Here is a 14,374-nt window from a genome sequence, read left to right on the forward strand (position 1 = left end):
ATGCATCTTCCCCAACACCAGATATTGATGGGGAATGCATCTTCAATACCAGATATTGATGGTGAATGCATCTTCTTCAAGACCAGATTTGATGGGGATGCATCTTCAACACCAGATATCGATGGGGAATGCATCTTCAATACCTGATATCGATGGTGAATGCATCTTCCCACACACCAGATATTGATGGGGAATGCATCTTCAATACCAGATATTGATGGTGAATGCATCTTCAACACCAGATATTGATGGGGAATGCATCTTCCCCAACACCAGATATTGATGGGGAATGCATCTTCTCCGACACCAGATATTGATGGGGAATGCATCTTCTCCAACACCAGATATTGATGGGAAATGCATCTTCTTCAATACCAGATATTGATGGGGAATGCATCTTCTTCAACACCAGATATTGATGGTGAATGCATCTTCTTCAATACCAGATATTCATGGGGAATGCATCTTCTCCAACACCAGATATTGATGGGGAATGCATCATCTCCAACACCAGATATTGATGGTGAATGCATCTTCTTCAACACCAGATATTGATGGTGAATGCATTTTCTCCAACACCAGATACTGATGGGAAATGCATCTTCAATACCAGATATGGTGGGGAATGCATCTTCAACACCAGATATCGATGGTGAATGCATCATCTTCAATACCAGATATTGATGGGGAACGCATCCTCTTCAACACCAGATATTGATGTGGAACACATCTTCAATACCAGATATTGACGGGGAATGCATCCTCTCAATACCAGATATTAATGGGGATTGCATCATCTTCAATACCAGATATTGATGGGGAATGCATCTTCTTAAATACCAGATATTGATGGGGATTGCACCTTCTTCAATACCAGATATTGATGGGGAAAGCATCTTTTTCAACACCAGATATTGATGGGGAATTCATCTTCTTCAACACCAGATATTGATGGGGAATGCATCTTGTTCAACACCAGATATCGATGGTGAATGCATCTCCTTCAACACCAGATATTGATGGGGAATGCATCTTCAACACCAGATATTGATGGGGAATGCATCTTCAACACCAGATATTGATGGGGAATGCATCTTCAATACCAGATATTGATGGGGAATGCATCTTCAACACCAGATATCGATGGGGAATGCATCTTCAATACCTGATATTGATGGTGAATGCATCTTCTTCAACACCAGATATTGATGGGGAATGCATCTTCAACACCAGATATCGATGGGGAATGCATCTTCAACACCAGATATCGATGGTGAATGCATCTTCTTCAACACCAGATATTGATGGGGAATGCATTTTCTTCAACACCAGATATTGATGGGGAATGCATCTTCAATACCAGATATTGATGGGGAATGCATCTTCTTCAACACCAGATATTGATGGGGAATGCATCTTCAATACCAGATATTGATGGGGAATGCATTTTCTTCAATACCAGATATTCATGGGGAATGCATCTCCTCCAACACCAGATATTGATGGGGAATGCATCATCTCCAACACCAGATATTGATGGTGAATGCATCTTCTTCAACACCAGATATTGATGGTGAATGCATTTTCTCCAACACCAGATATTGATGGGAAATGCATCTTCAATACCAGATATTGATGGGGAATGCATCTTCTTCAACACCAGATATTGATGGTGAATGCATCTTCTTCAATACCAGATATTGACGGGGAATGCATCCTCTCAATACCAGATATTAATGGGGATTGCATCATCTTCAATACCAGAAATTGATAGGGAATGCATCTTCTTAAATACCAGATATTGATGGGGAATGCACCTTCTTCAATACCAGATATTGATGGGGAATGCATCTTTTTCAACACCAGATATTGATGGGGAATTCATCTTCTTCAACACCAGATATTGATGTGGAACACATCTTCAATACCAGATATTGATGTGGAACACATCTTCAACACCAGATATCGATGGTGAATGCATTTTCTTCAACACCAGATATCGATGGGGAATGCATCTTCTTCAATACCAGATATTGATGGTGAATGCATCTTCCCCGACACCAGATATTGATGGGGAATGCATCTTCAATACCAGATATTGATGGGGAATGCATCTTCCCCAACACCAGATATTGATGGGGAATGCATCTTCAATACCAGATATTGATGGTGAATGCATCTTCAACACCAGATATTGATGGGGAATGCATCTTCCCCAACACCAGATATTGATGGGGAATGCATCTTCTCCGACACCAGATATTGATGGTGAATGCATCTTCTTCAATACCAGATATTGATGGGAAATGCATCTTCAATGCCAGATATTGATGGGGAATGCATCTTCTTCAACACCAGATATTGATGGTGAATGCATCTTCTTCAACACCAGATATTGATGGGGAATGCATCTTCTTCAACACCAGATATTGATGGGGAATGCATCTTCAACACCAGATATCGATGGTGAATGCATCTTCTTCAACACCAGATATTGATGGGGAATGCATCTTCAATACCAGATATTGATGGGGAATGCATTTTCTTCAATACCAGATATTCATGGGGAATGCATCTTCTCCAACACCAGATATTGATGGGGAATGCATCATCTCCAACACCAGATATTGATGGTGAATGCATCTTCTTCAACACCAGATATTGATGGTGAATGCATTTTCTCCAACACCAGATATTGATGGGAAATGCACCTTCAATACCAGATATGGTGGGGAATGCATCTTCAACACCAGATATCGATGGTGAATGCATCATCTTCAATACCAGATATTGATGGGGAACGCATCTTCTTCAACACCAGATATTGATGTGGAACACATCTTCAATACCAGATATTGACGGGGAATGCATCCTCTCAATACCAGATATTAATGGGGATTGCATCATCTTCAATACCAGATATTGATGGGGAATGCATCTTCTTAAATACCAGATATTGATGGGGAATGCACCTTCTTCAATACCAGATATTGATGGGGAATGCATCTTTTTCAACACCAGATATTGATGGGGAATTCATCTTCTTCAACACCAGATATTGATGTGGAACACATCTTCAATACCAGATATTGATGTGGAACACATCTTCAACACCAGATATCGATGGTGAATGCATTTTCTTCAACACCAGATATCGATGGGGAATGCATCTTCAATACCAGATATTGATGGGGAATGCATCTTCTTCAATACCAGATATTGATGGGGAATGCATCTTCAATACCAGATATTGATGGTGAATGCATCTTCTTCAATACCAGATATCGATGGTGAAAGCATCTTCCCCGACACCAGATATTGATGGGGAATGCATCTTCAATACCAGATATTGATGGGGAATGCATCTTCCCCAACACCAGATATTGATGGTGAATACATCTTCTTCAATACCAGATATTGATGGGGAATGCATCTTCAATACCAGATATTGATGGTGAATGCATCTTCTTCAATACCAGATATCGATGGTGAAAGCATCTTCCCCGACACCAGATATTGATGGGGAATGCATCTTCAATACCAGATATTGATGGGGAATGCATCTTCCCCAACACCAGATATCGATGGTGAATGCATCTTCTTCAACACCAGATATTGATGGGGAATGCATCTTCAATACCAGATATTGATGGGGAATGCATTTTCTTCAATACCAGATATTCATGGGGAATGCATCTTCTCCAACACCAGATATTGATGGGGAATGCATCATCTCCAACACCAGATATTGATGGTGAATGCATCTTCTTCAACACCAGATATTGATGGTGAATGCATTTTCTCCAACACCAGATATTGATGGGAAATGCACCTTCAATACCAGATATGGTGGGGAATGCATCTTCAACACCAGATATCGATGGTGAATGCATCATCTTCAATACCAGATATTGATGGGGAACGCATCTTCTTCAACACCAGATATTGATGTGGAACACATCTTCAATACCAGATATTGACGGGGAATGCATCCTCTCAATACCAGATATTAATGGGGATTGCATCATCTTCAATACCAGATATTGATGGGGAATGCATCTTCTTAAATACCAGATATTGATGGGGAATGCACCTTCTTCAATACCAGATATTGATGGGGAATGCATCTTTTTCAACACCAGATATTGATGGGGAATTCATCTTCTTCAACACCAGATATTGATGTGGAACACATCTTCAATACCAGATATTGATGTGGAACACATCTTCAACACCAGATATCGATGGTGAATGCATTTTCTTCAACACCAGATATCGATGGGGAATGCATCTTCAATACCAGATATTGATGGGGAATGCATCTTCTTCAATACCAGATATTGATGGGGAATGCATCTTCAATACCAGATATTGATGGTGAATGCATCTTCTTCAATACCAGATATCGATGGTGAAAGCATCTTCCCCGACACCAGATATTGATGGGGAATGCATCTTCAATACCAGATATTGATGGGGAATGCATCTTCCCCAACACCAGATATTGATGGTGAATACATCTTCTTCAATACCAGATATTGATGGGGAATGCATCTTCAATACCAGATATTGATGGTGAATGCATCTTCTTCAATACCAGATATCGATGGTGAAAGCATCTTCCCCGACACCAGATATTGATGGGGAATGCATCTTCAATACCAGATATTGATGGGGAATGCATCTTCCCCAACACCAGATATTGATGGGGAATGCATCTTCAATACCAGATATTGATGGTGAATGCATCTTCTTCAACACCAGATATTGATGGGGAATGCATCTTCTCCGACACCAGATATTGATGGGGAATGCATCTTCTCCAACACCAGATATTGATGGTGAATGCATCTTCTTCAATACCAGATATTGATGTGAAATGCATCTTCAGTACCAGATATTGATGGGGAATGCATCTTCTTCAACACCAGATATTGATGGTGAATGCATCTTCTTCAACACCAGATATTGATGGGGAATGCATCTTCTTCAACACCAGATATTGATGGGGAATGCATCTTCAACACCAGATATCGATGGGAAATGCATCTTCAACACCAGATATTGATGGTGAATGCATCTTCCCCGACACCAAATATTGATGGGGAATGCATCTTCAATACCAGATATTGATGGGAAATGCATCTTCTTCAACACCAGATATCGATGGTGAATGCATCTTCTTCAACACCAGATATTGATGGGGAATGCATCTTCAACACCAGATATTGATGGGGAATGCATCTTCAACACCAGATATTGATGGGGAATGCATCTTCTTCAACGCCAGATATTGATGGGGAATGCATCTTCTTCAACACCAGATATTGATGGGGAATGCATCTTCAACACCAGATATCGATGGGGAATGCATCTTCAACACCAGATATTGATGGGGAATGCATCTTCTTCAACACCAGATATTGATGGGGAATGCATCATCTTCAATACCAGATATTGATGGGGAATGCATCTTCTTCAATACCAGATATTGATGGGGAATGCATTTTCTTCAATACCAGATACTGATGGTGAATGCATCTTCCCCGACACCAGATATTGATGGGGAATGCATCTTCTTCAACACCAGATATTGACGGGGAATGCATCTTCTTCAACACCAGATATTGATGGTGAATGCATCTTCCCCGACACCAGATATTGATGGGGAATGCATCTTCTTCAACACCAGATATTGATGGTGAATGCATCTTCCCCGACACCAGATATTGATGGGGAATGCATCTTCAATACCAGATATTGATGGGAAATGCATCTTCTTCAACACCAGATATCGATGGGGAATGCATCTTCAACACCAGATATCGATGGGGAATGCATCTTCAACACCAGATATTGATGGGGAATGCATCTTCTTCAACACCAGATATTGATGGGGAATGCATCTTCAACACCAGATATCGATGGGGAATGCATCTTCAACACCAGATATTGATGGGGAATGCATCTTCTTCAACACCAGATATTGATGGGGAATGCATCTTCTTCAACACCAGATATTGATGGGGAATGCATCTTCTTCAATACCAGATATTGATGGGGAATGCATCATCTCCAACACCAGATATTGATGGGAAATGCATCTTCAATACCAGATATGGTGGGGAATGCATCATCTCCAACACCAGATATTGATGGGGAATGCATCTTCAACACCAGATATCGATGGGGAATGCATCTTCAACACCAGATATTGATGGGGAATGCATCTTCTTCAACACCAGATATTGATGGGGAATGCATCTTCTTCAACACCAGATATTGATGGGGAATGCATCTTCTTCAATACCAGATATTGGTGGAGAATGCATCATCTCCAACACCAGATATTGATGGGGAATGCATTTTCTTCAATACCAGATATTGATGGGGAATGCATCATCTCCAACACCAGATATTGATGGGGAATGCATTTTCTTCAATACCAGATATTCATGGGGAATGCATCTTCTCCAACACCAGATATTGATGGGGAATGCATCTTCTTCAACACCAGATATTGATGGGGAATGCATCTTCTTCAATACCAGATATTGATGGGGAATGCATCTTCTCCAACACCAGATATTGATGGGAAATGCATCTTCAATACCAGATATGGTGGGGAATGCATCTTGAACACCAGATATCGATGGTGAATGCATCATCTTCAATACCAGATATTGATGGGGAACGCATCCTCTTCAACACCAGATATTGATGTGGAACACATCTTCAATACCAGATATTGACGGGGAATGCATCCTCTCAATACCAGATATTAATGGGGATTGCATCATCTTCAAAACCAGATATTGACGGGGAATGCATCCTCTCAATACCAGATATTGATGGGGAATGCATCATCTTCAAAACCAGATATTGATGGGGAATGCATCTTCTTAAATACCAGATATTGATGGGGAATGCACCTTCTTCAATACCAGATATTGATGGGGAATGCATCTTTTTCAACACCAGATATTGATGGGGAATTCATCTTCTTCAACACCTGATATTGATGGGGAATGCATCTTGTTCAACACCAGATATCGATGGTGAATGCATTTTCTTCAACACCAGATATCGATGGGGAATGCATCTTCTTCAAAATCAGATATTGATGGTGAATGCATCTTCCCCGACACCAGATATTGATGGGGAATGCATCGTCAATACCAGATATTGATGGGGAATGCATCTTCTTCAACACCAGATATTGATGGTGAATGCATCTTCCCCAACACCAGATATTGATGGGGAATGCATCTTCCCCGACACCAGATATTGATGGGGAATGCATCTTCCCCGACACCATATATTGATGGGGAATGCATATTCTTCAACACCAGATATTGATGGGGAATGCATCTTCTCCGACACCAGATATCGATGGGGAATGCATCACCTCCAACACCAGATATTGATGGGGAATGCATCTTCTTCAACACCAGATATTGATGGCGAATGCATCTTCAATACCAGATATTGATGGGAAATGCATCTTCAATACCAGATATTGATGGGAAATGCATCTTCTTCAACACCAGATATCGATGGTGAATGCATCTTCAACACCAGATATTGATGGGGAATGCATCTTCAACACCAGATATCGAATGTGAATGCATCTTCTTCAACACCAGATATTGATGGGGAATGCATCTTCTCCAACACCAGATATTGATGGGGAATGCATCTTCTTCAATACCAGATATTGATGGGGAATGCATTTTCTTCAATACCAGATATTCATGGGGAATGCATCTTCTCCAACACCAGATATTGATGGGGAATGCATCATCTCCAACACCAGATATTGATGGTGAATGCATCTTCTTCAACACCAGATATTGATGGTGAATGCATCTTCTTCAATACCAGACATTGATGGGGAATGCATTTTCTCCAACACCAGATATTGATGGGAAATGCATCTTCAATACCAGATATGGTGGGGAATGCATCTTTAACACCAGATATCGATGGTGAATGCATCATCTTCAATACCAGATATTGATGGGGAACGCATCCTCTTCAACACCAGATATTTATGTGGAACACATCTTCAGTACCAGATATTGACGGGGAATGCATCCTCTCAATACCAGATATTAATGGGGATTGCATCATCTTCAATACCAGATATTGATGGGGAATGCATCTTCTTAAATACCAGATATTGATGGGGAATGCACCTTCTTCAATACCAGATATTGATGGGGAAAGCATCTTTTTCAACACCAGATATTGATGGTGAATGCATTTTCTTCAACACCAGATATCGATGGGGAATGCATCTTCTTCAAAATCAGATATTGATGGTGAATGCATCTTCCCCGACACCAGATATTGATGTGGAATGCATCTTCAATACCAGATATTGATGGGGAATGCATCTTCTTCAACACCAGATATTGAAGGTGAATGCATCTTCCCCGACACCAGATATTGATGGGGAATGCATCTTCCCCGACACCAGATATTGATGGGGAATGCATTTTCTTCAACACCAGATATTGATGGTGAATGCATCTTCCCCGACACCAGATATTTATGGGGAATGCATCTTCTTCAACACCAGATATTGATGGGGAATGCATCTTCAACACCAGATATTGATGGGGAATGCATCTTCCCCGACACCAGATATTTATGGGGAATGCATCTTCTTCAACACCAGATATTGATGGGGAATGCATCTTCTTCAACACCAGATATTGATGGGAAATGCATCTTCTTCAATACCAGATATTGATAGAACAAAGAGAACAAAGAAAATTACAGCACAGGAACAGGCCCTTCAGCCCTCCCAGCCTGCGCCGATCCAGATCCTTTATCTAAACCTGGCGCCTATTTTCCAAGGATCTACTTCCCTCTGTTCACTGCCCGTTCATATATCTGTCTAGATGCATCTTAAATGATGCTATCGTGCCCGCCTCTACCACCTCCGCTGGCAAAGCGTTCCAGGCACCCACCACCCTCTGCGTAAAAAACCTTCCACGCACATCTCCCTTAAACTTTCCCCCCCTCACCTTAAATCGTGACCCCTTGTAATTGACACCCCCACTCTTGGAAAAAGCTTGTTGCTATCCACCCTGTCCATACCTCTCATAATTTTGTAGACCTTAATCAGGTCCCCCCTCAACCTCCGTCTTTCCAACGAAAACAATCCCAATCTACTCAACCTTTCTTCACAGCTTCATAGCGAGATGGTGAATGCATCTTCTTCAGTACCAGATAACGATGGGGAATGCTTTATTCTAAGAACTTAGTTAACATTTGTATAAACACACACAGCAAAAATTTTTATCAATTACAAACATAAAGACCGCTCATAGCTGCAGTAATCTATGTGTAACCCTGAATGAATTCCCCCCACCCCTCAACTGTTCTAATTCAATAACAAAATCCAAGTAAAACCAGAAACCCCTTTTCAACGGCGTGGCCCAACATACTGCATCTCACTGGATTTGTTATTGATATTCTGTTCCCATTTTCAAACTTCAGATTTGAATTCCTTCCAAAAAGCAATTATCTCTTTTAAGTTACCATACAGCTTTTAAAATGAAGATAGAGAAAACACTTTTTTCAACCTGTGCTGTTCAAAGCAGTCCAAAGCCAAAGCGAAAGTAAAAATCTCAGAGCCACAGCCCAGCTCCACCCACACAATGACATCACTGAAGCCATGTGATAAGACAAAAACATTTCTTAAAGGGACACTCCCGTGACCGTACTTTTGTTGCATTCTCATTGTGCTTGGTAACTTTATACACCAAGTTGAGCTTGTTTTCCTTTTTAACAACCGGAGGTCTGGAAATTGCTGTTTCTTCCAGTAGAGGCAGGGTAGGCATAAGCAGAGAAGGCAGCTAGAGTGTTCTTGATATACACACATTGCTATTTCTCACATAACATCTTAAGGTCCGGGCACAGCTATCTGGACAATGACTGAGAAACACTCCTTCTCGCAATGAGGTTTATAAGGAAGGCAGCTGCAGAGCCATGCTTCAGGGAGGCTTACAGCTAACCCTAAACATAGGGATGTGACTGCAGGTGGCTGACAAGGTGACCTTGGCCCTCTATTCTTGAGGTACTGACTGCTTCTGGGCTGCCACAGGGGATACCTGCAATATTACTCATTTACTCATGGCAGCAAGATGGAGGGGCATTAGCATTCCCTCGCTGGCCAGCCAGTCAGGCTCCTGGATATAATATTCCGTGTGCCATGGGTTTAGGACTAATAGCTCATTGTGTCCATGTGCCAAGCATGGACGAAACAGAGCACCGGTGTGGCAAATGTTTCTTCTTTCACAAGCAGGACACTGAGGATTAGATGTCAATTGCGGGCAGAAAGGGACATCATCAGGCTCAGTAAAATGAGTATTCCCACTTCTTTTCAGAGAGGTGTGCTGCTCAACTGCTGAGTGTTGAAGACAGAGGTAAATACGTTTTTGGATACTCAGGGAATTAAGCAATATGTGGACAGTGCAGGCAAAGTGAATTGGGGTTGAAGATCAGCAATGATCTTCTTGAATGGTGGAACAGCTTGGAGGCCCAAATGACCCACTCCTCCTATTTATAATAATAATCTTTATTGTCACAGTAGGCTTACATTTCATGAACACTGCAATGTAGTTACTGTGAAAAGCCCCTAGTCACCACATTCCGGCGCCTGTTCAGGGACAATGAGGGAGAATTCAGAATGTCCAAATTACCTAACAGCACGTCTTTCAGGACTTGTGGGAGGAAACTGGAGCACCCGGAGGAAACCCACGCGGACACTGGAGAATGTGCAGACTCTGCACAGACAGTGACTCAAGCCGGGAATCGAACCTGGGACCCTGGCACTGAGAAGCACCAGTGCTAACCACTATGCTACCATGCCACCCATATATAGTGTTATGTTTCAGTGGTCTTGATGTCACATTGGGGGAGGGGTATATCGGGAGAGACATTCATTGTGGAATTGCTTAGCTCTACTTAGCGAAGAACTAATATGGAAACCAATGTGTGAAGGGCGGCGGGGAGGGGGGGTGCCGACGACATGAGAATATCCGCATGTTTCCTGCTGATTTCCTATACAATGACATCAATATCCTACTTTCTAAAAAACGACCATACCTAAGCATTCCAATAGTTTACTTTGTATTTCCAACACCCACGCAGACACGGGGAGAACGTGCAGACTCCGCACAGACAGTGACCCAAGCCGGGAATCGAACCCGGGTCCCTGGTGCTGTGAAGCAACAGTGCTAACCACTGTGCTATCACCGCGGAGGAAATAAGTGTGCTTCATTTCACGATTGTGTTGTGGGCTTATTCACCATGTCACAACTGGAATGATCAAATATACTATTGGATTGATTAGGGCAACTCCCTTACACCTCCAGACCAGTTTTCCATATCTTCGAGGCCTCAAGCAGCATTCATTAAATAGAAACCTTAAGCCGCATTAATTTTGATCACCTGGATGGTTAACCAGGAAGGTGAAAATGTCGATGAGTGCTACCACCAATGCAATATAGAAGATCGGGTGTACATGGTTAGGGTTCAAACAGTTTTGGAATTCCAAACCACCTTGTCCTACACTTTAATGCTCCATTCATCAATCCCACCTGTTGCCATTGTGTGTGGAGCTCGTGCATGATGTTCAAATCCGATGCAGGCCATTTATCTCCTCCAATATGCAAGAATGGTGTTGGCTTTGAATTGGCAATAATGCTACTTTGGTAATTTTTTCTGATGTACTACATCTGCTTCTTGGGAACTTATTGGAGATACTCGTGTGTTGCTGCTTCATTGACAGCTAACTGTACCTAACTGCTAAAGCTCCCTAAACCAATCTTTTACCAGGAGCTTGCATGCGCGTTATCATTGTCTAGGCCTGTGGGGCCTAATTGATGTTTAGTAAACTCCTCCCCTATCTGCTGCACCATGAACAATAAAGTGATCATCAGTCATTGTAAGTGTGTATTTCTTGAAGGATAGACTTATAGCTTAAATCAACTAGACCAGCCTTTCGCAGTTAATGCATCTCAAATAGGACAGTTTGGGCACAATCAGCGAGCTTTGCTTCGCTGGCTATCAGTTCTATTTGAGATGCTTAACTTTGAGTATAGCTCACAGCCGAGGTGAAAGGTCCATTCCTGCTTCCTTTTTAGTTATGGGCACAGACTGTAAGCAAAAGCGTATGGGTACACCAGCTTCAGTGGGTGAGCCTTTGGGATGAAACATTCAGGAGTTTTGATAAAAATTAAAGTAAGCGCACCATTCATAATGTACAGACCATAAAAGCTTGCTGCAAGGTTCCTGTAACGAGTGGGAATGTGCTGATCCAGGTTTGGGTGTTTTTCCATGGATCAGGCTTCTTGTCACAAACCCAGTGACATTCTCCACAACCTGCATATAGCAGTGGATTGGAGGACTCGAACCAATCTTGTGCTGAGGCGCATGGTTCAGGGGCATTGTCTGATCACTTCATTCTTGTCCTCCAGTCACTAATTCTGCATGATGTCTCGACTCTTAAAATGTTTTTCAAGGTACACCTCAAACGAGGAGCGGTGCTGTCAAAATAATAAAAACTAATTGCTCTCAACTGAAAAGTTGTTTTTCCTCCTATCAATTAAGTTAATGAATAAGTGAACCAAGGTGAACCCTTGCATGTAACTATTTAACTGATATGGTGAGCATGCAGAAAGTTTAAATCTGGTCATTTTGACTGCATGCAGCTTTGTGTCTCAACTAACTCCTTCCTGTTGGCACTTTCAGCTTGACTCTGTGCTTGGCTCAAGAGGGGGGGGGGGGCGCGTACTGTGTGCGATCTGTGCGTGATTCAGGTGCCTGACTCTTTCCTTTCCAGGTTCTTCTGGTTCTTTTAACATGCCAAACTCTGGAGACTTATTCATGAACATGCAGTCACTGAATGGGGATTCTTACCAGAGTTCTCAAGTTGGAGCTAACGTGCAGTCACAGGTAGGCCTAGGCTGATTTGTTTGGAGTGCGGACCTTTGAAAGAGATGAGAATAATAAATCCCCACCCACAAAAGCGAAAGCTTTAAAGATGGCCAGAGCTTAACTGATAACTTGGGTCAATGTCTACAAATACCCAACTGAGTAATGGCAGCTGCCAGCAGATCATAGAATTATCATAGAATTTACAGTGCAGAAGATCCTTGAGTATGTGGCCCTGCTAATGTCTCCACACTTTTTGTTGAGAAACCAAGGTGCTCAGTTTTATTATAGGAACTTCCAGTTGGAGATGCTTTTGAATTTGGCATTAGCTGGTCCAAATCTATTTAGTTCCATCCACCACTTGCTATGATTGATTGAACTGGGATTATCATCCAGGTGAACTTGCCCAAGAGCCATTTTCCTGAATAATTGCACTCCCTCGCCTGAATGTATCAACGGCAAACAGTATGCAGATGATCCACATGAGTTTGAGGGCGTTAGGTTTGATGCTGGTGTGTGCTGGTCATATCAAGTGTTATAATTGGCCTCGGTGCTGCTGAGCTGTTGAGAGATACACCAATCAGTTTACTGACCAGTGACCCCCTGCTAAAACATTTGTGTGCTAGTGGTGTGTGAGGACAAGATTGAATTGTCTGGACTCACAAGCAAAGACTTATAATAATAATAATCTTTATTGTCACAGGTAGGCTTACATTTACACTACAATGAAACTCTTGACAAGAAAGTGGAACCTCTGCTGGCTGCCCTGGAACTATCGCAGAATAATAATAATAGTGGAGGAGGAAAGTAGCTGTGTTCTTGAGCAGAGCCTTTGGCTTTGTGCAGCAGTGTGGTGTGGACGTTTTGAAACTGAGCTTCCCCAACTCGGCAGGAGGTGGAAGCTGCTGAGTGAAAGTAGTGGGTTAACCAAGACGCCCACACAGACCATCTCCCTGGGTTGTGAGGTGCCATTGGTCTAACTTGAGAGGAAATACTAATATGAGGGCACAAACTGGAAGGGTAGGGCTGAAAGTGGGATTATAGCGCTTTGGGAAGTACATTTAAAATCCAAAATCTCCTAGTTACGTGACTGTTACTTTTGCTATGGTGTATTGCTGCGGCTGTTTGACCTGTGAAAAGTGTGCATGGTCCATTGCAGCTTGAATCATACCCACTATTTAATACAGCGCTGCATTTTGGGGTTTTACTTCCTGCAGTTTCCCCAACACTTGGTTCCTCATTTTCGAAAATTAGTCAAAATTGGATATGGATCAATTAAGAGACAATGATTTGATAGAAATCAAAGGATATTATACTCTCGGTGTAAGTCTTGAGTGTTTAAAGTTTAAAGAGAGAATTGCCGTATAGACGCTGTCATGTAAGTTTTTCCATTGGGATGGTTGATCTTTGGTGACCCAGTGAA

At 42.0% G+C, this 14,374-nt stretch overlaps 1 protein-coding gene across 8 annotated transcripts in view; it reads left to right on the plus strand.

Moving 5' to 3' along the window:
- The window catches only part of pbx4 (pre-B-cell leukemia transcription factor 4), a 530,484-nt gene that overhangs the window by 499,404 nt on the left and 16,706 nt on the right, over positions 1-14,374 (plus strand). For 6 of the 8 annotated variants that reach the window (XM_072491215.1, XM_072491216.1, XM_072491217.1 and 3 more), the window contains one exon: positions 12,860-12,972. The exons of the other annotated variants lie outside the window; for them this stretch is intronic. In XM_072491215.1, the coding sequence (XP_072347316.1) occupies positions 12,860-12,972 (113 nt within the window). The remainder of the gene's footprint in view (positions 1-12,859; positions 12,973-14,374) is intronic. 8 annotated transcript variants of the gene reach the window in all.

Source organism: Scyliorhinus torazame, chromosome 27 (genome assembly GCF_047496885.1).
Source record: "Scyliorhinus torazame isolate Kashiwa2021f chromosome 27, sScyTor2.1, whole genome shotgun sequence".
NCBI lineage: Eukaryota > Metazoa > Chordata > Chondrichthyes > Carcharhiniformes > Scyliorhinidae > Scyliorhinus > Scyliorhinus torazame.